Source organism: Dromaius novaehollandiae, chromosome 8 (genome assembly GCF_036370855.1).
Source record: "Dromaius novaehollandiae isolate bDroNov1 chromosome 8, bDroNov1.hap1, whole genome shotgun sequence".
Lineage (NCBI taxonomy): Eukaryota > Metazoa > Chordata > Aves > Casuariiformes > Dromaiidae > Dromaius > Dromaius novaehollandiae.
Window position 1 is genome coordinate 10,416,187 of NC_088105.1, and position 22,417 is coordinate 10,438,603.

The window sequence follows — 22,417 nt, forward strand, 5'->3', positions numbered from 1 at the left end:
AGGGAGTTTTGTGGGGGGCAGCGATGCTGTGGGGCAGGGAGGACCCCCCCGGCAGTGGGTTGGGGGCGCGGGGGGGTGTCAGGGTATGCAAAGCGCTGGGGAATAATTTCTGGGGCAGTGCTGTAAGGGGGCGGCAATCCCCGGGGTGGCAGTGAGGGGGGGAGCTGCTGGGGCGGCTGTGGGGGGGGTGCAGCCATCTCGTGGGGGTGGCGGTGCCAGGGTGTGTGGTTCCCGGGGGTGGCGGCTGAGAGAGGTGGCCATCTCGGTGGGGTGGCAGTGCCAGGGTGCGGGGGGTCCCGGTGGTCGTGGCTGGGGCGGCCATCTCGGCGGGGTGGTGGTGCCAGGGTGCGGGGGGTCCCGGTGGTCGTGGCTGAGGGAGGCAGCCATTTTGGTGGGGCGGCAGGCTGGAGTGGCTGTGATCTCAGCTGGAGTAGTGGGTGCAGGGGTGGCAGCTCTAGGGGCACAGGCAAGGGAAGAGCAGGGTTGGTAGGTAACGGCGATGGGCATCTGAGCAGCTTCTGTCCCTGCATTATGAGTTGTTTTCTGCTTGCTTTTGTTTCCCCTTTAGTGCAGACATGTCGAGGCAGGCGCAGCTTATGGACGTGCTGAAGAAGGAGGTGAGATCACTGCTGATGGCCTCCAAAGAGGGGCTAACCCCAGCGCAGCTGGAGCAGGAGTACATGGCAATGATTGGCAGACCTCTTCCTCTGCCTGACCTGGGCTTCCAGTCCACCATGGAGCTCGTGGCAGATATGCCTGAAGTTGTCAGAATCTGTCACCACAGCAAAGGCACTCTTATCCTGAAAGGTGAGGTCGTGTTTCTGTATGGGGGGGTGTTTCTGTATGGGGGGAGGAGTTGTTTGCAACCTCATATTGGCATGAAGTGGTGCTCCAAAATGGGGATTTGCAGCATGAGTTCCCTGAGCTATAGGTGATATATCTCTTATTTTTTTTCCTCAGATAGCTTTGTGTTTCATTTCTTGTCTTTGGTGTTTTTTTCCCCCAGATTTTGATCTACTTTTTAGTGCTTTTCTGCTCTTTTTTTTTTTCCCTGAAAAGCCACACAGGCTGCTATTTATTTCTCTACGTTTTGTATTCTGGACTTAGCTGAGAAACTGAAATAACATTTCTTAAGGGTACACCAGAGCTGGTAAGCCTCACTTTTCTGTAAACACAGAGTACAGCAGAAGCCAAAACCAGGGACAAGGCCTCTCAGAAGAAGCTGTGAATGTTTCCCTTCCTGACCCTGAGGGAAACTCAGTTTCTGTCCAAGAACCTTTCTCACTTATTTTGTCTTTGGGAAGGAGTTGTGGGTGCAAAGAGTTGATTGGGAAGGATGAAACGATGTTTTCATGGAGTCTTACTGTAAGATGAGAGGAAGTTGCCTAAAAGCGCGAGAAAGACCTGGGCTGCTCTTTGGGGAAACCTTGCCTAGCTGGGTGTATCCTCTGTCATACAGAGTCCAGCCAAGGCTAGACTATTAACTACTTACTTTTGCTGGTACCGATGCCATGATGCTAGGATCTATACAAGGTGTTTTGATACACAGGTCCTGGGGTGCTGTGCAAGCTGCTTGTCCAGGGATCTCTTCTCTTTTTGCTGTTTGCTCTCTGTTGCCTAGCAGAATACAGAGAAGTAGTGGATGAAGAAGTTCAAAGTGGGTGAAGATGTAAGTCAGCCCTGCTTTGAGTTGGGTGGGTTGGACCAGATGACCTCCACACGTCCTTTCCAATATACTTGATTGTATGATTCTAACACTGTTGTCTCTGATTGTGAATTGAGGATGAACTTAGATAAAGAACAGCTGTGCAACCTGGATGTTTTTCTTGAATGTGTTACCAGCACCTTTTAGTTTTGTGAACTGGTTAGAGTAGCTCGCTTTTTTTTTTTTTTCTTTAAGAGTGTTTTGAAAAGGACTCTGAATCCAGCAACAGCCTGATCCTCTTAAGTTGTAGTGAGGGTTTGCCATGATTCTGGCTGAGGGGGACAATGAGCCATTTAGTGTTCTCCCAACAAAACCTGCAGCAGCTGGTTTCCTGTTGTGATCCTGTGTGTAAGCATTTGACCAGCCTTCCTACTTGGATCTGCATTTATAATGATGAGGATGTGAATTGGATGTTGGCTGTTAAATCCGGTCCAGTCCAGTTTGCAAAGAGAGAGGAAAAGTGGTTGCCATGCTGAAAGTCGGACATGATTCATTATGCTTGCTTTTGAAAGAGGCCCTTCTGAAAAGGGGATGGAGAAGAGAAAAGAATGAAAAGAGTTTTGACTGTGTATAGCTTTTAGTGATTTACTATTTCAGTGGTTCTAATAGTTTATGTATTCTGCCTAGCTATTGCAGATGAGACCACCAAAGACATTGCCAAACTGATTGCCAAACAAAAGACAAGTGTTAAGACACGGAATGCTGCACCAAGGGCAAATGCTTTCCCTTGCTCCAGGAATCGGCAGCAGTTCCCTCGGAGCGGCAGGACTCCTCCTGTCCTGCCAGCAGCAGTGAGGAGCGAGCTGAAGGATCTGCTGAGTTCCTCACCAGTTCTACTCTCAGACTTCGATAGGGCCTTCTTCAGACGCTTTGGCCGGGCGTTCAAGTACATGCAATATGGATTTTTTTCCATGCTTGAAATGTTCAGTAGTGTGTCTGATATCGTTGCAATTGAACAGTCAACAGCAGGTTCTTTGCTGACCCTGAAAAGGAGCTCCTCAACTGAAGAACAGCGGGAAAAGACGCCACAGGGTGAGGCTACGTGTATTTGACTGGAAACACATAGTTCTTGTAAGCACTGTCTGTGACCAGACAGCCATGTTTTGGGTACGTTTTTGTCTGCTGTAATAGTCCCAGTTCCTATAAGATGTAGCACAGAAGGGCTGTGGGATACTGTAGAAGCAGCTGCATGTGCAGCCTCTTGCAAGGGCGTTGTCTTGATAGCAGAGAGCTTAACTGGAAGATTTCCCCTCACCATTTTTGGTAGCAGGTGAAAGAGGGGATGTTTAGCCCAGTCGGAATATGGGCTTTCTGAACACGTGTAGGGCTCGAATTCTTAGTCATTCCAGGCAGTAGGTAACAAAACTAGAAGGATCTCCTGAACACCTGCTCCACAGGCCACTAAAGCCTATTGAACGCTCTTTCTGAGACTGAAAATTTAGTAGTACTAGACTAAAAGTCACAACTATAACGTTCCACAAAAGCAAAGAGAAAAGGCTGCAGGTATCCTTAATGTTCCCGCAATAGATACAAGGGAGAGCAGAAAATCCCATACAGTTCCTGTTCCTGCCAAATTCCTCACTTTTCTGGGGAAAATTCCTTTTAGCATCAGTCTAGCAATTGGTTTAATTGGCATGCTCTCAAGAGCAAGAGTTTTTGTTTTGAGTTAATACAGTGAAGGATGCCTCTGTAGTGAATGCTGTTGAATGTGATAGCTCTGTGAATGCTGCAAGAGATCAGGCAAAGGGCACTGGTGCTTTCATACTTTAATTTTTAGGTATCTTCTCTTTCTGCTTAGTATGTAACATTGCATCAGTCTGAGAAAGAATAACAACCCAAGTTACTGTCTTTTCTGCAGCCCCTACAGTTGAGATACCTCCTGCAAAACGCAGCTGTGACACAGAGAGCTTCCATCAGACTACAGAAGAGAAGTCAGAACCAGAGAGAAAACAAGCAGTGGATTTTGGTGATAAATGGAAACAAGTAAGTGGCTGGACAAGGGATTTGTAGCTCTTTCATGTTTTAATCCTGGGGGAAAGACTCTTACCGCTTTTATTTCTGTTGAGATACATTGTGTTGTGGATGCACTGCCTCTTCCAAAAATGTTAGTACTCATTTTAGATGAGTCTGGCAGTGATGAGACTCATACCAGCCTGCTATCTAGCTCTGTACGCTGTCAAAACCTAGGTCTTTTTCTTGTCTCTGGTCTTCAGATCTATGTTACAGATCATCCAAGGTCAGTTAAGCATCATCTTTCTCCCAGATAATAGTGGTGATATCTTTTGGTGTACTTATTTGTAATTAGACTTTAATAACCCTTCTTTGAGACTAGCTGTGTGGAGTGTCTTGTTCAGTAAAGCAACCTGTGTGACAGAGCTGGGGGTTGATTTTCAGAAACTTTGTTTCCTGCAGTCTCACTCTGACAACTCGATAATGTTGTCTGCAGGGAAAAAAGTGAAAAAAGTCTTTTCCAGGTGATGCTAAGGTTTGAAAGATGCCTGCCTCGTTGTTTCCCCCAGAGAGGGAGGCTTAGGAGAAGAAGGTGTGTTCAAAGTGCAAATGACAATGTAAGGAAGGTGATAAGGTATGTGTAGGTGAGGATGCAGGGACTGGTTTAGTAAGGGAGAATGGAGGAGGAATGTGATAGTGAGAATCTTGGGAATGGTTCATCTTAGCTGAAAAGTGTGAGGTGCTCCAAGATCTCCAGAACCTGTGGAAAGTGAGGGCTGCATTTGACCCTGTACCACCAGTGTTGCTCTGGCAAATGCAAGAGATGGGTGGTGCCTGTGCCTGGAGCTCTTTCTGGCTGAGGGTGGAGCCAGTCCTTGCAGGGAAGGCCTGTATCAGGTAGTGTCTGTTCCTCTGCAGGTTGAATAGTAGGGCCTAGTGTACGTGATTGTGTTTTTAAAAAATCCTTTACTAAACCCATATGTGCAACTTTGTTTTGTAGTGTTCTTAACCTTAGGTAACTTCTACCGTTCATGCGCATTTCCTTTGTATTTCTTCTCTCACAACTGATTTATCTAATTAACAGGAATTTTCATGAGTCTTGGAATTCCTTCCTCTCTCCTGCCTTGGTGTGATTCTTTTTTTTCCTTTATAGTTGGAGAAAGACTTTAAGATAATGCTGTATGAGAAAGCAGCTGGAAGGACAGTAAGCTCAGCCCTCAAGGAAAAAATTCGAACTGTGAGTATTGTTAGTTGCAAATCTGTCACAGATGCTTCTCTCTGCTGTTCACTGTTGTTTCTCTGGGTGAGGATATGTGTTCCAAAGACTTGTCTCCATTTTGTAGGCACCTTGAAAACCATCATTCTAGTCTAATGCTCTGGGTAGCTATTAAAACTCTGCAGCAGGGATGTGATAGTCCAAAACCTCAAGCCCCTGGGACCAGTGGCAAATAAGTGTGCATCACATGGACCTGTGAGGTCCAGTTTTTACAAATATTTATTAAGCAGGCGTACAGTTTAGTGTTCATGTGTCTGCGTGAGTGTCTGAGCATGCAGCTGTCTGCCAACGGTGTCTCCTTTTCTGTTTAGGTTGTAGCCAAGTATCCAGGTGGTTTACTTGTTTCCAAGCTACGTGATGAGTTTGAGGTAGGTTTTACTGCTAGCGTTAATCTTTCTTTTTGCTAAAATTAGCAGAAGTGTTATACCTGTGATGATCTGACTGATTCAAAGCTGAGAGGTGGGGCTTTCTTTTATTGCTACTTAAGCCACTTTTGTCATAGTGCACACTTTCACATAAAGTCCAGTCTTAAAAATCCATCCCAGTGGCCATCTAACGAGGCAATAGTTACCCGATGATGTCTCTCTGTCACTGATGTTCTTTGGACTGGGACATTCCTTGAAGAGAGGAAAAGAAACAGACAGGCAGACAACCTTTTAATCCTGACTGAGAGATGCTTAGAAGATGCTTGCTGAACTAGAACTGTTTGTGTGACTTAGCATTTTCTCCTTATTGTTTGAAATATCCTCTAAAAGCTCAAAACGAACGTTCCTTTTCTTTTCTTGTTACAGACCTCCCCTGCTGCTAGTGCTGCTCGTAATCCGAAATCTGCTGATAGTCTGAGATTTGACAACCTATTGCTTGTTGTGAATCTTAATCCTTCTCAGTGCATGAGGTTCAGTTCAGTGCCTTGTAAAAAACTTCTTTTTTGTTTATTTTCTGGCACTAGGCACATTTTAAAGAGAATCTCTGTGTCGGGAAGCTTGGCTTCGTAGACATGTTGGAGTTTGTTGGCAGCCTTCATGATGTCCTCCATGTTGAGTGCAAGGAAGATGAACGAGACTGGCTGGTGTTTGACCTCAAATCCAGGTGCTTAACAGATGGTAAGATGGCTTTGTATGTTACATCATTGTGCAAGGATCACCATGGTGCTGCTTTTGGGATGAAAAATCAACCACATGGACCTACAGGGAGATCTGGGATTGCTGTCTTTAAAAGAGGAGCAGATGCCAAAAGACCTCGTGCACCAGTTTGAGTTAAGTAGGGCAGTGCCTGAAACCTAAGGAATTCTTACATGCTAGAATGTTAACATGCTTTCTTTCTACTGAAGAGGGATAACTAGATTTGTCAAACTACAGCAAAATAGTCTTTGAGGGTCAGTTATAATCAGGTCTGATTAAAGCAAGCAAATATGGTTTGTATCTTCTTCAGTCATTGTTTTTTAGTCATGACTACCACATTGTGTTGGTTTACCTTTGTTAATGATCAAGATTATTTTCACAGAAATAAAATACTTGCTTGATTTTACAAATTAGAAGTATTGATTCTGCAGTGAATATCTTGGCTGTGAAAATAATGGTGGTATCTGTTTGAACCGTGACGTGGAGATTTTCTACAGTAGCTACTGCATTCTCCTCACAAGATGGAAGTTTGCTCTGTCATTTTCTGGATTCTGCATACACGCAGGCATTTTTTGGAGCCTTGAGAAACATTTCCATTGGTTTGATTTTTGAAGAATTGAGTTTTAGGCTGTTGAACTGGACAAGGAGTGAATGTGTTACTGCTTCTGCTTTTGGTGTGTGAAGACAAATCAGTTAAAACTCTTCCAGACACTTACAAAACGCTGAGTAAGAGAACCATCTTCCTTGCTTAGGCCATCTGCTTGAGAGAAGTGTGCGTGGGAGTAGGATAACTTGCTGAATACACTGTACTTTGACACTCTCTCAAAAACACCACCATGCTCTTGGTTAGAGATTTGGCTAGGCTTGGTTAAATCCCCGTAAGTACATCAGAGCAAATTTTCTCTACTGGATTTATGCTCATTTGCATTAGCTCTGCTTCTCACACATGTACTTTGCTGATGCTGGTTTTCAAATGTAGAAAGGAGCAGCTCTGGCTCTGGGACAAGCATGAGTTTCAGGTTTTGATGTAGCGCTCTTAGTTCCACCAGATGAGCAGTCACAGTGTGAGGACTCCTCGTGTTGGTCCGCACCCCCTGCTGCTGCTGAGGTCTCCCAGAACGCCTCTCTTGGAAAGCCTGAAGCTGCGGACCTGAAGCAAAGCGGAGAATTCCGTGTGGTCACAAAGGCATTTAAACCGGTGAGTAGGCAAAGCAGCAGCTAATAATTAAGCTGCAAATAGAACAGCACTGACTGTTGGGCATTTTCCACTCAAAAATGTTCATCTTCGATGCTGTTTTTGTTTTGTTTTTGTTTTTCCCATGTTGCATGCCTATATGTTACTCAAGACAAGTCTTTTCAGTTCACTATGTTACTCCTGTGTCATTTCATAATTGTCATAATAAGTTGCAAAGTGCTCTTTTCCTTCTTTTCTCCTTATTCTGTGTGCTATTGTATTATCTTGGGAACGCACGCTCTTTTTGCAGGTATGGGGAACGTGAAACAGTGTAAAGCGCTGACTCTAGGCAGCTTTATAAACCTGTAATAACTAAAGGAAGCCAATAAGACTGTTTGCCATCTTAAGTTGTAGCCATTCTTGGTCCTCCTGGCTATTCAGTTGGACTTTGAGCATTCTGATTTTGTTTGGCAGTTTATTTTTAGAAGGAAATGGAGGAAGTACAGTTCCAAGTGTCTGCCCAGTGTGATTGGAAGAATATGTTTGTATCACCTCTTTGTTTTTCCCCCTTTTGAGCATCTTTAGACTTTCCTATTCCCCAGAAAATCCTCCTGATGTGAGTTATCTCCCTGGCCAACCTAGTCCTGTGGCTGTGTCCAACTGGAGGTTCGGAGCATGTATGTAGGGAAAAGATTCCAGGAATTCTTCCTGACTTTACTGTTTTGTTTGTTAATTATCTTGGAAGCCTGGGATTAGAAGTTGGACTTTGTGGCGTTACATAAACATACACTTCAGAGATTTATGCAGGCTGCCTTGGTCCTTTGAAGAAATTTTAGTTTGATGTGATGAAGTCCCCAAGTAATTCCCCTACATCAGACAAAATGTGCATGTGGGAAGGACAGAAAAGGTGGTGCATGGTGCTGGTAACCCGAAACTCAAATGAGATTTTTTGCTCTTATATATTACAAAAAGAATCCGTTTAAAGCTCCTAGCAAGATAAGTCTTGGAAGATGTTTGTACAGCTGATATTTCTCATGAAGAACAATCTGTAAAGTTTGCCATTTTGTTTTAAAAAGACCCTAAAGGGGAAGAAAGCTTGCCGGAGTGTGCCAGTTAGGATATATAATGTAAACGTTAATCAGGAGGCTATGAGGAGAAGGGAACGAAGAGACCTCATCCCCACACTGTTGTAAGGTATCCAAGTATCCCATCACGAGAGACAAATAATGGAAGTGTTGTAATGGACAAGTGAGGGAAAAGGGCTGAGTCAATCCACTTGGCCCAGAGAAAGGGAAAATATCCAGAGCCGCTGCTCTCAGTGGCTTCTCTGCACCCTGAGCAGAAGGAACAGGAAGGATGTCGTTCACACCACTCCTGCATCTGCCAGCACGGGCTAGGGAGAGGAGTTAACCAGTCTCCCAAGCAGAAGCATCCTCCATATAGGAGGGGATGTAATCTGTAACAGTGTAATCTTTAGAGTGTTTTATTGTTTTTTTTATAGCTTTGTTGGCTTTCTGTAAATCTGTTTTTTAAGTATACATGTCCTACATCTTTCACATAGATGTCTGTCATTGCTATCAGTGTGTGAACTAGATTGTAGATGTCGTGTGCCCTTACAGTACAGTATGAAGAGCATTCTGGGAACAAAACCATCCCTCAGAAATGTCGCTATTCACAGGCACCTCTTAGAGGAAATCCATGAAATGTGGGTTTTTTTCGGAAATGATGCTGCTTCCCAGGCAAGAATTTCCTCGGTTGTTCTTTAACTCAAAATGTGAACTTAGTGTTTAACTCAATGTTTTATTCAAAATGTTTAACTCAAAAAAAACCTCAAGGGCATTAGCCCTTGCTGAGTCTTGGAGGAGGAGAGACTGTCATCTGCTTGAAAAAATGCTTGAAAGAGCCACCATTGTAAGAAGCCTCATTTGCCGCTGAATTAGCCAGTTTAGTGGTGTGTGTGCTGGCAGGCAAATTTTGCATACATTCTCTAATGTGTAATGCAGTGGTAACTTGTAGTGGGTTCACTATGAGTGAAAATTAAATCATTTTGACTTCTGATCATTGGAGGATCACTGTTCATTGGCACAAAAGTAAGCTCTTGAGGCAGTGAAAGTAGCTATTGTACTGTCAAGGTTCCCCTCTACACTAGTTCAAATGAACGAACCTTTTCAACATAAAACAGTTGAAGAACAGCACAAAAACTGAAAGCTGTGCTAGCTTGCTTGTATGAGCAGATTTGTGTAGAGTGAGAAGAGAACAGGATTCATAGGTTTTGTTTGATTTTTGTCCTTGGAAAATATCTCTAGTGACAGCCATTTGCTGAGTGTGAGAATGAGATGCTTTTGTGTCTTCTGTCACTTCTGAATCATTTTCAAATAGAGCTTTGCAATTTCCATCATATGCACTTTTATGGTCACGGATCTTATAAATAGCATCTTTTGTGTAAAATGCAACAAAAACAGAGTAATTTTTTTTGAACAATAGCAATTCAACTCAAAACACTTTTGTCTAAATTTGGGGCATGATTTTGACTCCTCCTTTATTCATTGCAGGAGTACAAGCAAAGTATTTCTATTCCACCACTCTCTTTTGCTGGAGGGAGGGAAGAAGGAAGAAAGAGAGAGTGAAAACGAACTCTCCTGTCACAAGGGACTTGCACAGTTTGGTGGGGTTCTGTGATACTCAGTACCTCACAAGTCCCTGGGAAGCGAGAACTGATATTTTTACCTTAATAGAAAGACCATTCATATGTGTTCAGTTCCTGGCAAAACATCTGAGTGCCACCTTCCTCTTACCCCTTTGTAGCCCCAAGATTTGGAGTACTTCCTGCTAGCCATGGAGATGACAACTTCAGAAATCCCCCCAGACGCTGTTCAAAACACAGGTCTTTGCAGCTTGCCACCACTGCAGAGAAGATGCATGGTGGGAGTCTCTGTGGAATTCATCATCTCTCCTAGCCAGTTCTACATCCAAGTCTGCAGCAGGGAAACATCCAATAAGCTGGAGGATCTGATGCTTGAAATGAGGTGCGAATGTGCTCTGCTGATTTGGTACTACTGTCTGTTCTGTGTGTGCATGCGCTGAGAGAACTGGACACCCAGCTATTAGTTTTGGTCGCTGCTGGCTTAATAAGTTGATACAGAGATGTGTGCAATGTACTTTACATATATATATAATGCTTACTTATTCCTTTTAACTAGCAAGCAAAATGTGTGGTTAATAGCCATTCACATTTGGCTGGCTGTGTCCTAGATAGTCCTAAACTTTAAAAGGATCAGTTAAGGAATTTTTCTGTTCCTTTGCATCTCCTCACTGTATTGTCTGTGCTCCTGTTGTTCATTTGCTCAGTTAAAGTTTTGCTTCCATCCTAACACTCATCAAAAAGAAACAGGTATCCGGCCTTCATCATGCCTGTATTTGGCAGCAAAACCCAGTCAGTGACACTGTCAGTTGCATTACGCATTTGGGATTCTATTCCACTGCAGCAGTGCTACAATTGCTGTTAAATTCTGTGCTGAAGTAGATGCTTGATGTTCACAGGGCACATATAAGTGTAGTTACAGACTCTGCAGACAAGTACCGTGCATGTGTAGCCGATACGCCAGAAACTCATTCTTAAGAAACAGCGATATGTCAAAGAGAATGGTTCCAGAGCATTAGTTTTTTGCAGAAAGAGTTCAAAAAATAATGGCAGAGCCTGAAAACCAGGGACCAGAATGACTATGTTAAGCCTCTGATAATTGTCGTCTTGTTAATTCACTTTCCATTGGACCCCAAGAAGAACATTCAAATGTTAAAGTTTAGATCTGCATCTCTCTTATTTTGTTATTTCAGTATAAGTACACTGGAATAGAGATGTAAAACATCCATTAAAACAACTCAATTGCTGGCTTAACTGGTAGAGATATAGTGCTCCATCGTGACTAGCTGATGGTGGAAACTGTGTTGATGAAAGCCAAGTAAATAATCTCTAAAGCTTTGAATTATGTACAGTTTGTATCTGTGTGGTGTGCAAATATAATATAGGAAAGTTACAGGTTTCCCCTCATGCCCCCCGGGGGTTTGCCTGTATGGTATTTCCTAATGCTTGTATTGACTCTGGGAGCGTTTCTGAGTTCTGTCTTAAGCTGAATGCTTGAAAATTCATATAATGGGGACCTTTAAGAAATTGGGGTTCTTTTGGAGCCCCTGTATATTTCTCTTTGCTCTTCTCCTGCTTCCTACCAAGCACAGGCTTTCCTTTTGGTGTTTTGCAGACGCTGTTATTCAAATAAAATCGTTTCTGATCGTTATATCATGCCAGAGTCCTCAGTGCAGCCTGGACAGCTTTGCTGTGTAATGGTCTCTGACAATAAATGGTGGTACCGGGTTATCATCCACCGTGTGCTCAGCGACCAGGAAGTGGAGGTGTTCTATGCAGATTTTGGAAACCTGGGCACTGTCCAAAAGTCTCGGCTGAGGTTCCTCAAGTAAGTAGATTACACAGGGGTGACCTTGGGCTAAATCCTTTTGCATTTCTGCCTTTATTCCTTAGTCTTGCCTGTTGTCACTTTCAGTCATTTTGGGGCACACTGTCTAATCCTTCTTCGTGGGTTTTGTGAATTGGGTGTAAACACCCTTGTGAATGGACGTCAGCCTAAGCGGGCTGCGTTTGCAGCATCGGAGGTGCTCATTCTCCTCTGTAACCCAACATTTTTGCTCTCTTTTGCCTCTCTTCATACGTGACCATTGGCATTCCTTGGTTCAACAGTCATTGCCCTCTGTCCATAACTTGGTAACCATAAGAGGTTATGACAGGAAGATGCTTTGGGTAAGGGAGAGCATAAGGGACCAGTCACTACTGTTTTTTCTGCTGTGCCCATTCTCTGGATATGAAGTATGTTCCAAAGCGGTTGACCAGTTTTATTCATAAGCGCAAAATCAACTTAAGAACAGAGGTAGCTGTTGGATTTTAAAACCCAGAAGAGGAGGAAATTCTGCTTTTCCAGCTGTTTTCACTCTGTGGTTTGCAGTGATGGTGATGGCTTTGTTTCCTATTTTAGGTGGTGCTACTTGAAGCTCCCTGCTCAGGCTATCCTGTGTTCCTTGGCATGGGTGAAACCCGTGGAGGTGTGTGTTCACATTTGGTTTTGTTTACTGGCATATGTATGAGAACCATTAAGTGGCAGCTGGCTTTCTGTCTTGAGATTGGCAAGCATTTAGATCAATTCAGGTCTCATTAATGTTCATAGCAGAATTGCTTCTATGTTTAGCAGAATGTAAGTCTGTCTCTTTACAGGTAATCACCTTTCCACAGTCTGTCTTCATTAGGTTCAGTGTATTCTTGCTTATATGGTTTTGGAAACAGATAGCTGTTGTTAAGGAAATGAGCGAACTTATTTCTTTCCCAGTAGTTCTCCATGGTCCTTTTGAAGCCTTGGTAGCTCCACCACAGGTTCCTCTGTTTTTAACGTTTCTTCTAGAACCTTACTTCAAGTGAGTTAGTTTTGAATTAGTTTGGTGCAGTCAGTGTAGCTGAAGAGTTACAGAGCTCAGCCTATGCTGAGAAACCTTTTGGTCAAAAAGCCTGAAAACACAGACTCCAAAGGAAAACCTGAGCAGATTTGCTACCTCTGTTTTACAAAAAATAATTTAAGTGCATTTTCAATTCCTTCCTATGTTTTGGGGGATTAAAGATTCACATTTTTCTTTGCTCTGAGGCTTAGCATCTTCTTAAAAAAGCTCATGAGACTTTTAGCTTTTATAACCACATGATTCCATAAACTGTAACTTTTTTAAAAAAGCCCAGTATTTTAGAGAGCAAGTGCCACTGTAGCATGTTTGAAAATAGGTAATTAGAGTGAAAGGGCATCCCAGTGGTAACTAGCATTGCAGGCTTTGGGATAGTTTGATTTAGTTCAGTGTTGGGAAGCTTGTCTGACTGACTTTTCTACTGTTGTCCTAAGCCTGACTTAGCCTAATTGCCTTTTTGACAAGTGCCCATAAGGGAAGGTCTCAGGCAATTGGTGCTGGCTTGTTCATAGTAACTTTTCATCCTTGTTTCTTCTTGAGGGTACATGGACCGATGCAGCAACTCTCCGATTCCGGAAGTTGTGCGTCTCAAAGCTACTTGTGGGCATTGTGCATGAATATGTGAATGGCATTTTGCATCTCTTCCTGTGTGACACGTCCTCCAAGGAGGATATCTACTTCCACAGTGTCTTGAAGGATGAAGGGTATGCAGAAGTCTGCAGAGAGAACGTTCCTTCTCAGGTCAGGCGGGACGCGTGTGCTGCTGAAAGAAAGGGCAGTGAAAGGGTAGGGTGGGTATCTATAAGGGGACAGTCTTTTCTTTGAAACAAGTAGCTCTGTGATGAGCAAAACTGGTAACTTGTAACTGAGCATCTTAAGTCTGCATCCCACAGTGTCTTAACTCCATGGTGAGAGCTTTCTTTTTAGGTAAGGTGGAAACCGATGCTGCTACAGGGATGTTCTGGTTTTATAGAACAAATTATTTTATTCCTGTCTTCTAATGCTGGATTAGAATCTTTTTTAAGTTGATGAGTTTGCAGATTCATCTGGAGTTGATATGTCTTTTATAAATAATATGGAAATGTAAAATAGCCATAGATGTTCTGAGCATCAGGCCAAACTGAGATGGCATTGAGAGGATGTTAAGAGATGTGTTAGATTCTTACCCACCCATTGCTAATTTCAGCTAGTTTTGCCTGTTGTAATTTAAGAGAGGCCCCTGATTCATCCAAGCAATTAATGAGAGCAAGTTGATGAGACTATGGTTAAGTAGTCAAGTAGTGTTAGTGGCAGGGGCAGTTAAGTCAGGAACAGGGTTGTCAAATAAATTCTTCTGGCCTTCCCTTCACTAATCATGGAAGTGTTTACACCATTAACAAACTGAAACATATCTTGGTTAAAACTGTTTCTGCTTGGCCGATGAACTGTGCAATGCTGGACAGCGTAACCATGGTGGATTGCGTACTGTACCCTGGACAGACGCTCAGGCTGTAAACCCGTGCAGGGGCCATCATGCTTCAGGTCCATCTCTGCCCTTTGTTGGATGTCTCAGCTCAGTTAGAGTAAGAACTGTATGGATAATGAAAACCATTAGAAAGATACTGCCATGATTTTATAGCTCAGCACAAAGGCAGGCTTTACAGCCCAGAGTGCTTGTATCTGTTTTAATCAGCAGACTGCAGAATGAGTGTTTTGGCAGGATTATATCCTGCGATTGTGTTTTGCATGGGCATATCCAGTTTTGCAGGGAGGGGGACATTGCAGAATAACTTTGTTTTTGGCAAGAGGCAAGTTGACTTTTGCAGTAAGATCATTTCTGCCAGAATTTGGAGCTAACTTGAGGGTGAGATGCTTCTTAAAACATTTAGAAATCTTGCTGAATCTCTTTTATCCTTTTGTGGTAATTTCAAAATGTTTTCTTGACTGTACTATTCTGTGGCTTTTAGCTTTTTTTTGTTGGGTTTTTTTTCCTGTTACTAGGGATTCCAGGAACTGAATCCTTTGGCCCTGTATGTTCAGCCCAGTGCAAAGCAGGAGAGTGCTGGGTTGGTGGAGCCAGACCTTCCCTTGCAGCAGGAATCTCTAGATGTAGATAGTGGAACAGCAAGCTCAAGGCTCGACAGGGGTGAACTGTGTGACCAGGTGGGCATTTGGCTGTGCTGTAGCTATGATCCAGTGAAATCAGCACCAAGGGTTGGTAGACGCGTATTAGTTTAGTCCCTTGCAGTTTGAGGGTGGATATTTTTTGTTTTATTATTAATATTTTTTAACAAGGTCAAGCAGGACCGTAATATAAAAATCAATACACAAGGAACACAAATACCTCTCTAGATGCTTGTCCTCTGATCGCTTTGCATGCTGTCAGCTCACTGAATTCCTCTGGCCTCAATCTGTCATAGTATCTTGACAGCTCTCATATGCACCATCATTTCTTAGAGAGAATGGACTCTCTTAAGGACTCAGAGCAGTGCCTGATTCTTGAGATCAGCTTGAGTAAACACTTTTCCCTTTTGCACCTCTTGTAGCTGAAAAGTGGTGCATCTTCCCCTCACTTTACTCACGTTTGGCAAAAGCTGTGTAATAATTAGGGGTATCATTCAATGCTGGAGAACAGAAGAACTTTGGGTATTTTTTGCATTAAGGGTCTTGCTCATTCTGTATTTATTTGAAAGGAAGCAATTTGCAATCCTGACTGCTACAGGTGATAAGGTTGCACACAACTATAGTCTTATTCAAAAGATACTCTGCAAGAGCAAATAATATTTAGGTCTGGTTACTGCTTTATGTCTCTGGATTTCAGAGCACTTTAAAAAGAAGAGTTCTTCTCTGTTTAACAGATGGAGCAACTGATGAGCAGAGTCAAGCTGGGAGTAAAACCTGGGTCTTGAGTCTGGTCTAATGTGCTGCCATTAGAAATACCAGGAACAATTCTCTACCAGGGTGTTCTCTGCTTTCTTGTATTATTTATATCATAGCGTTTTCATGACACACTTTAACACAGAGGCCGAAGCACCTTTCAAATAGGTTTCAGTTGTTGAAGTGTTCGGCAGTGTGCCTATTGCAGGAATGTTTTCCCTTGCATTTTTCAGAATAGAAAACTGAAATTAGCACAAAAGCTACTGGAATGTTAGTAATTTGTAAAGCGCTCATTTTACCTAGGTTTTGTTTTGGCAGCCTGAATTTCTATACTAGAGAAACCATATAAGATGTTTATCTTGGATATTAATGGCCCTGCACTGCTGAAGATTAACATATCATCTGAACTGAAGGTCCCAAATCAACATCTTTATGTATTTGGAAGAAATTATGTTTAATCCTGCACTTAAGTGTGTGACCAAGACTCTGCAAATGTGGTTTTGATTCTTGGCCCTCTGATAGGTGATTCAGATGACTTGAGAGGGGTCATTTAATCTTCCTAAGCCTTGGTTACTCAGCTATAAAAAGGAGAGAATAATCCACCTTGTGTCTTATACTAAATCTTTGTAGAGAGGGACTTTTCACTTTCGTATGTGTATATGTTGCCTTAAAAAATGGGATGCCCATCTTCCTGGGACCTGTGGGTGCAATAATAGAAGTAGAATGTGATTCAATGCTTTCAAGTGTCACAAATTACCTTTCAGTACTTAGAATGTTACACCTAATTGTTTTGCTGGTTACAATGAGTATTTAATGGGTATTGATTAATTTGTCATTAAAAATATATCAGATTAGCGTAAATACTGGTAAGTGAAAGTGAGGGCCAGGGGGGATTATAATGTCTAAGAAATGGAGTTTAGCTTATCTGCGAAAAGGAGCAACCTCCATGAGATGTCTGAGAGTCAAATGTCATATATCTAAGCTGAAATTTTGTACCTGGAGACAAAGTTGCAGTGGATCTTCAGTGATTTATCTTTGTGACCAACTCTAGTGAATTGGCAGAGCCACTTTTGTGGCACAGAGGAGATGAAGCTGTTATTTAAAGCACAGAAGTCCTGGTGTGATAAGTAGAGTTCTAGTCTGTCCTTCAGTTAAATGGCTCTGAACTTATCCCTTACTCCAGAGACTTACTAAGATTCCTTTTCTTTCGAAAAACTTTCTAGGATGGGACAAACCTTTCTCCAGGGATGCCACACCTAGAGCCAGTCTACGTGGGCTCAAATTTCTGGGACAAGAATGGGCTCCCTTTGCAAGTTGTTGAGAAGGACACCTGCGTCAGTGGTGAGGCTGTGGGTTTGGATGCTGCGGCATCTTCCAGCCAGTTTGTCAGTGATGAAGGAAGAAGTGAGAACCAGCGAAACAAAGAGCAACTACAACAGGTTAGGTTCACGTAATGCCCTTGGAGAAATTATCTTGGGGAGTTTTAAACATCCTTTGTTTGAGCTCCTCTTGACTCTACTTTGACTTCCTGGGAAAATCTGGGGAGTATGATTCCAAAATGGTTTCAACGGAAATGTTCTAACGTGACATTTGTTATTGCTGAACTAGCGTGTTCTGGTAACTGTTCTTAAGCAGTGGGGAAACTCTCTTTGTGTTGCCAAATTTAATTTCCCTTGTCAGGATTAACAATTTGTTGCTTTTTTTTGCCCACTCTCCTTAAGTTCAACATTGCTGGTCACTCTGCTGGATTGGGGCACTTCGACGTGGTGGCATTTTTCGGAAGGCTGTGATAACAGTAAAACTTACCACTTGGAAAATGCAGTTTTATTCAATACATACAAGTTTTACTGTGGAGGCAAGAAGTTAAAGTGGCAGCTAGTTTCTTGTTCAGATTATTTTCTTTCATTCCTCCTCCTTTTTGTCCTCTCCAAGTTGCCAAAACTTCTCCAAAAAGAAGTGTTACGGTGTTTCTTGGGAGAACAGAGAATTCCTCTCTCCTGTCAGTTAATCTGTCAGGGCGATATCTCATTGCTCTGTAATCTGTGCTTTAGTAGATTCGCTGCAGTGCCTTCCACTTTCTTCTACCCACACTGGCTGAGCCTTTCCTTGTTTTGTCCATCTCCTTAGGAATGGCACTTGTCTGCTAAGGAAGAGATTTGGGATGATGTGTGGCCGCTTTTGGATCAGGAAGATGTCCCAAGAACAACAGATGAAGAACCTGAATTTGCGAAGGAGCATACAAATGAAAACACCTCAGAGCTTATGACAGTGGTTAAGGTAAGGGCCTTTTTCCTTGGCTACTGCTGTTGAGAGGCCTTTGATTTGTTTTAACATATTTCAAAAAAGGGACTAATAATGAAATAATCACTGTTTACTAGCTCAGAGTGGTACTGTTGCTTCTTCCTTGCTATTGTTTCTGGTGCTATTGATAGTATACTGGTGCATGCTCCACTGACACTTACTCTCTCATGCTGTAGGTACACCACAAGGTATTGCAGAAACAAGAGTGATCATTTCAGCACTTTCTAGATCAAACCTGGCCCTCCTTCCCTCCTTTCTCCCCATGTGGTGGGCTGGAGGCAGCTTCTTGTAGGACAGCAGCGTGGGACCGCTGCAGCTAGGGCAGAGCGCTGTAGAACAACATGAATCCTCAGCCAGACTTCAGTGGGGAGTGTGGATGTGTCGTGTTTATGTCACTCCTAGTCAGAAATGGAGACCAAGAGGCCCTGCTCATGGGACAGCTGGCGAGAGAGACCGAGGTGAAAGCAAGGAAGTGGTTCCTGAGGAAGAATAATTAGAAATTCAGCTTCTGTTGCATCAGCTAGACCTGGAAGTGACAAAAATTGCCCCACTTCCGTAGCAGGTCTGTGTGTGGCTGCTTGTCCTGGTGGGCGTGCTGGTGAGGGAGCAGGCCCTGTGTTAACTCTAGAAGACTGTGAGTGCAGAGGGGTTCATAGGCCTGAACCCTGGGAGTTACTGTGGGGCTGCTATGCATTACCCAGGCCTCTGCCTGTTGAGTGAGGTAAGAGGGTGGATTTGGGAGGGTTGCACTGTGGGATGTGCTTCTAGGCATTGAGTGGAGCTGGTGTTGTCCGTTTTTGTCTTAAATAGTGGTTAATGATGAGTTTAACAGGACCTGTAGCGTGGCCCTTTACAAATGCCCTGCTTTGGGTTCAGCAGGCAGCCATAGCGCTCAGACATTGTCGAGCCACAGAAGGCATTGCAAAGCTGAAAATGGAAGCGTGCAGACAAGGCAATGGATAATTAGAGCTCCTTACATATCCATAGGTTGCAGTGGCAGAGACAAAGCACTTTCAGAAAAAAGAGAGAAAGTTGGCTTTGAAGTAGTCTGGGACAGACCTGGAAGAAATGGTGGGTCTAGGGATTGTTACCTGAAAGGGGTGGAGAGGAAGCAGGCTAGGGAGAGTGGCACAGAGAAGAGAAGTTGGTGATAGCAAGTGTGAGGAGCAAGGAAGAGGAGATGGAGGCAGGTGAGTAGCTTGCAAGAGGTGACTCAAACCCTCCCCTGCAAGTGTTAAACTGTGTGGGTTTAGAAGCATGGGAATTCCTGACTGGATCACAGAAGTCCTGGGCCCATTGTCCCTGGCAGTGATCTCTGTTACAGTCTTTAGAAGAAATGACAAGAATTTCTATTAAGGAAAACCAGAGTGGGGAAAAAAAGCAATCCTGCCTGCAGGCATTAGGGAGAAAGTGCTCCAGCTGGCTAGCTATTAGGACAGGAGGGTTTCCTTTCTCTGATCCCTGCTCATCTCTTGGCCTCAGGGAGTCTTTGTGGCACCTGGATCTACAAGCAATGTCACAAAATGGTGATGGTGTCCCCCTTAATGCATTAGGATGAAGAATAGATATTGCCTTACTTCCTGCCCTTCACAGTACTCTCTAGGGTATCCTGTCTCATTTGTCTCTTCTCTAAACTGAGTAGCCCCTGTCTTTCTGAATTATTTCCATCCCAACCTTTTCCAATACTTGCAGAGGTTTTCACTGTCCGCCCTTGCACCCTCTCTGTTTCTATTTTGCCCTGAAGGGGCAGGGACACTAACTGTCCCCCAGTTAGGATAGCATGAGTGGCAAGAGGAGAGGCTTATTATCTTTCAGCTCTGTTCATTCTTGTCCTAACACTCTGGGTTTTTACTGCATGTTAGGCAGAGGTTTTCAGTAGGCTGGTGGTGTCAAGGTGAGTGGCCAGTTAATTGGATTCTGTTGATGCCTCAGTGACTCAAACTATTCTGTCTTGGCATCTTGTCAGCACTGAATTTCTTCTGCCCAGCCATCTAGCTGTCTTTCCTGCTTCAGGAGCTCCTCATGGTCCATTGTTGTGCCCAGTTTAAATTACTTAAATTTACTTGTATAAAAAATGAAGTGTTTTGTTCTGGGCTAGTCCTCTGAACACTCTCCTCTCACCAATGAGAGAAGCGCGTCCAGATGGTGATTCACCGCTCCTGAAGATGGGAGGCTTTCTCTCTCTGTCAACAGCAGAAGAAGCCTAGCAAGCAGGCACCTAGTTTTTAAATAGCTGTGGTTGGACAAGGTGAATTGCACGATTGGTGGTCTGTTGTCATTTCCCTGTTTCTCCCCTCCATGCTGAAGTAATAAATACAGACATTGGCTATAGTCAATGTCTGTGGCTGAGACATGGGTGCTCACCTCTGAAACTTAAGTTTAATTTGTTTTCTTAACCAAAAGCATGGAGGGACTTCCTCAAACTTGGTTCCCGCTCCCTTGCAGAAACTCCCTCCATCATTCCTGTCATTTGTTCTGCGTGGGGCTGCTGAGAGATCAGCCAGCTGTTAATGCTTTGCTAAGAGTTCGTTTGCATCTTGTTATAAGCTGTCACGCTTTCAGCTTGCTGTGCAGGAAGAGCTGCCCTTTGGCAAGGTTGTGAGTAACTAGTATTTTAAAAAAAAATACAGTTGCTGACATTCCAGTCCTTCTTGGATTCTGAAGGATAACAAAAATCAGAGCAGCTAATGAACGGAGTATGCACTGATCGCACCTCTCCTGAGTTTTTTATATATGTTTGCAGACACCACATTCTCTTGGAGAGTCCTCAAAGCCTGCTGTCTCATCCAAGCCACTGCAAGACTTTTACATCTCCATCTACTCCAACCAGCCAGCAGAAATGAGCCAAGAAGACCCTGATCAGACAGAAGGATGTTCTAACAAGGCCCAACTTCTTGAAGTTGTACCTGCCTCTGTTCTGCTTCTGGCAATACCATTTATCTTGGACCAATGTAACAGTATGAATAGATTTGTTGGTAGAGTTTAACATGGAGGAAAGCGGAGCAGTGTGCTATTGTGCTAGGAGTCTTGCAGGCAGTGTTGGGTATCTCAGGATTGGTGGAAGCTGCTTTGCTAGAACAGATGGAAAAGTTGGTGTTTCTGTGGGATGGAGATGCAGCAAAATGGATTTCTAAATGTCTAATGGGGAGAAATGAATTGAGGGTTATTTCTCTCTCTGATTTTTGCTATCTCTTCCAGACTTTCTGCCATTTTCATGCAGATGTCTTTGTCTCTCCCTCCGTATGTTAGTGTGTGTTCACTTCATACTGGGAATCTCTCCATCTCCCATTCATGAGGGAGAAAAGATTTTTTTTTAACCTTGTAAGACCACCTGAGGGGGTCTTTGTCTTTCCATCTTCTGAATCATGAATGAATTTATAACACACTGGGAAAATTGCCCAGTTTACAAGTTACATTAAGTGACTCGCCCAAAGCAGTGCCTCTTCGTGCCTTGGAAGAGAGTGGTCTCCTGTCTCTCTGAAATGGAGTCCCAGTCCTCCAGATGGAGTGACTTGATTCATGTCTGCCTTCCCACTTCTGGGGAAATGGGAGTGAGCACTGGGAGGGGAGGGAGAGATGCTCCTGGATTATACCATGCCAGGCTCACTCCATAAGTGGGTGGTAGGGTAGTCCTTGCACCACAGCTTGGTAAGGTCCAGGCAAAAGGGATTGGCTGTCTAAACTTAGAACTATTGGAGTTGCCCTGTAGATATCATCTTTCCTATTTTCCTTCTTATGCAGATAAAGAGAAAGTGAAGAACAAAGACCTTCCCGAGACAGAGGCAGTTGTCCCCTTCAGTGCCAGTAGACTAGCTGACCAGGAGGCACATCAGAAACTCTATGTCCCTCCTACCTCATCATCTGCAATGTTGGGAGCCACTGCGCGCTTGGCTGCTTCCAGTGGCCTCTTCCAGTGGTTTCCAAGCCTGAAAAAGGAGGTGTGAGGAGGAGGGAGAAGTCATAGCTGGAGCGGCTGCCAAGGAAGGAATGTTGTCTTCTGCTGCAGCTGCCTGGAGCAGTGAGGGCTCTCTGTGCAACTGCCCTGACACTTTCTTGGTTTAGAAGCATTTCATCCCTGGAATAACTTGGAGTCTGGCATCTTGTCTGATATGCCCAATATATATGTTAAATGTTACTTTTACTTTTAGGAAAATAGAATATGTTCTTGTTGCACTGCTGTTGTACTGATTTATTGCTCTTTAATGTTTTGGAAGAACATCTGAGTGTCATATTGTGTTGCACCCTCTAAGGTGCAGAGAGGGAAACTGTATGCAGGTCCCTCCCTTTAACACTATTAAGTGCAGGTTCGACTGGGGTGAGGGGGGAGTGCATGGCTTTTCTTTCAGTTATATCCCAACTTAAGGCCTCCACCTGTCTCAGTGCTGCTAACCTGCAAAAAAGAAATCTTCTACCCCAAGAAAAAGACACTTTGATTTGTTGATGAATTAGGATGCAATAAATATGAAGCCCCAGGAATCCCATTTTACAGATACTGAATGATATATATTTTGAAGCTTGGTGTG

The 22,417-nt window shown here is 43.5% G+C and overlaps 1 protein-coding gene across 5 annotated transcripts; it reads left to right on the forward strand.

Moving 5' to 3' along the window:
* The first annotated feature begins 338 nt into the window (after positions 1–338).
* TDRD5 (tudor domain containing 5) lies at positions 339–22,067 on the forward strand. 5 transcript variants are annotated; one of them, XM_064515633.1, is made up of 16 exons: positions 339–807; positions 2,333–2,737; positions 3,564–3,688; positions 4,809–4,892; positions 5,243–5,299; positions 5,881–6,034; positions 7,084–7,250; positions 10,032–10,252; positions 11,483–11,695; positions 12,269–12,335; positions 13,278–13,478; positions 14,718–14,879; positions 16,817–17,032; positions 17,721–17,870; positions 20,638–20,796; positions 21,636–21,748. In XM_064515633.1, the coding sequence occupies exons 1-16, from the start codon at positions 576–578 to the stop codon at positions 21,648–21,650; spliced, it is 2,628 nt and encodes an 875-aa protein (XP_064371703.1). In that variant the 5' UTR covers positions 339–575; the 3' UTR covers positions 21,651–21,748. The 5 variants fall into 5 exon arrangements, with proteins under 5 accessions (XP_064371703.1, XP_025956890.2, XP_025956891.2 ...); XM_026101105.2 differs by having other exon boundaries at positions 343–807; positions 20,638–20,851; positions 21,636–22,067; XM_026101106.2 differs by having other exon boundaries at positions 344–807; positions 7,093–7,250; positions 20,638–20,851; positions 21,636–22,067.
* Positions 22,068–22,417: the final 350 nt, after the last annotated feature.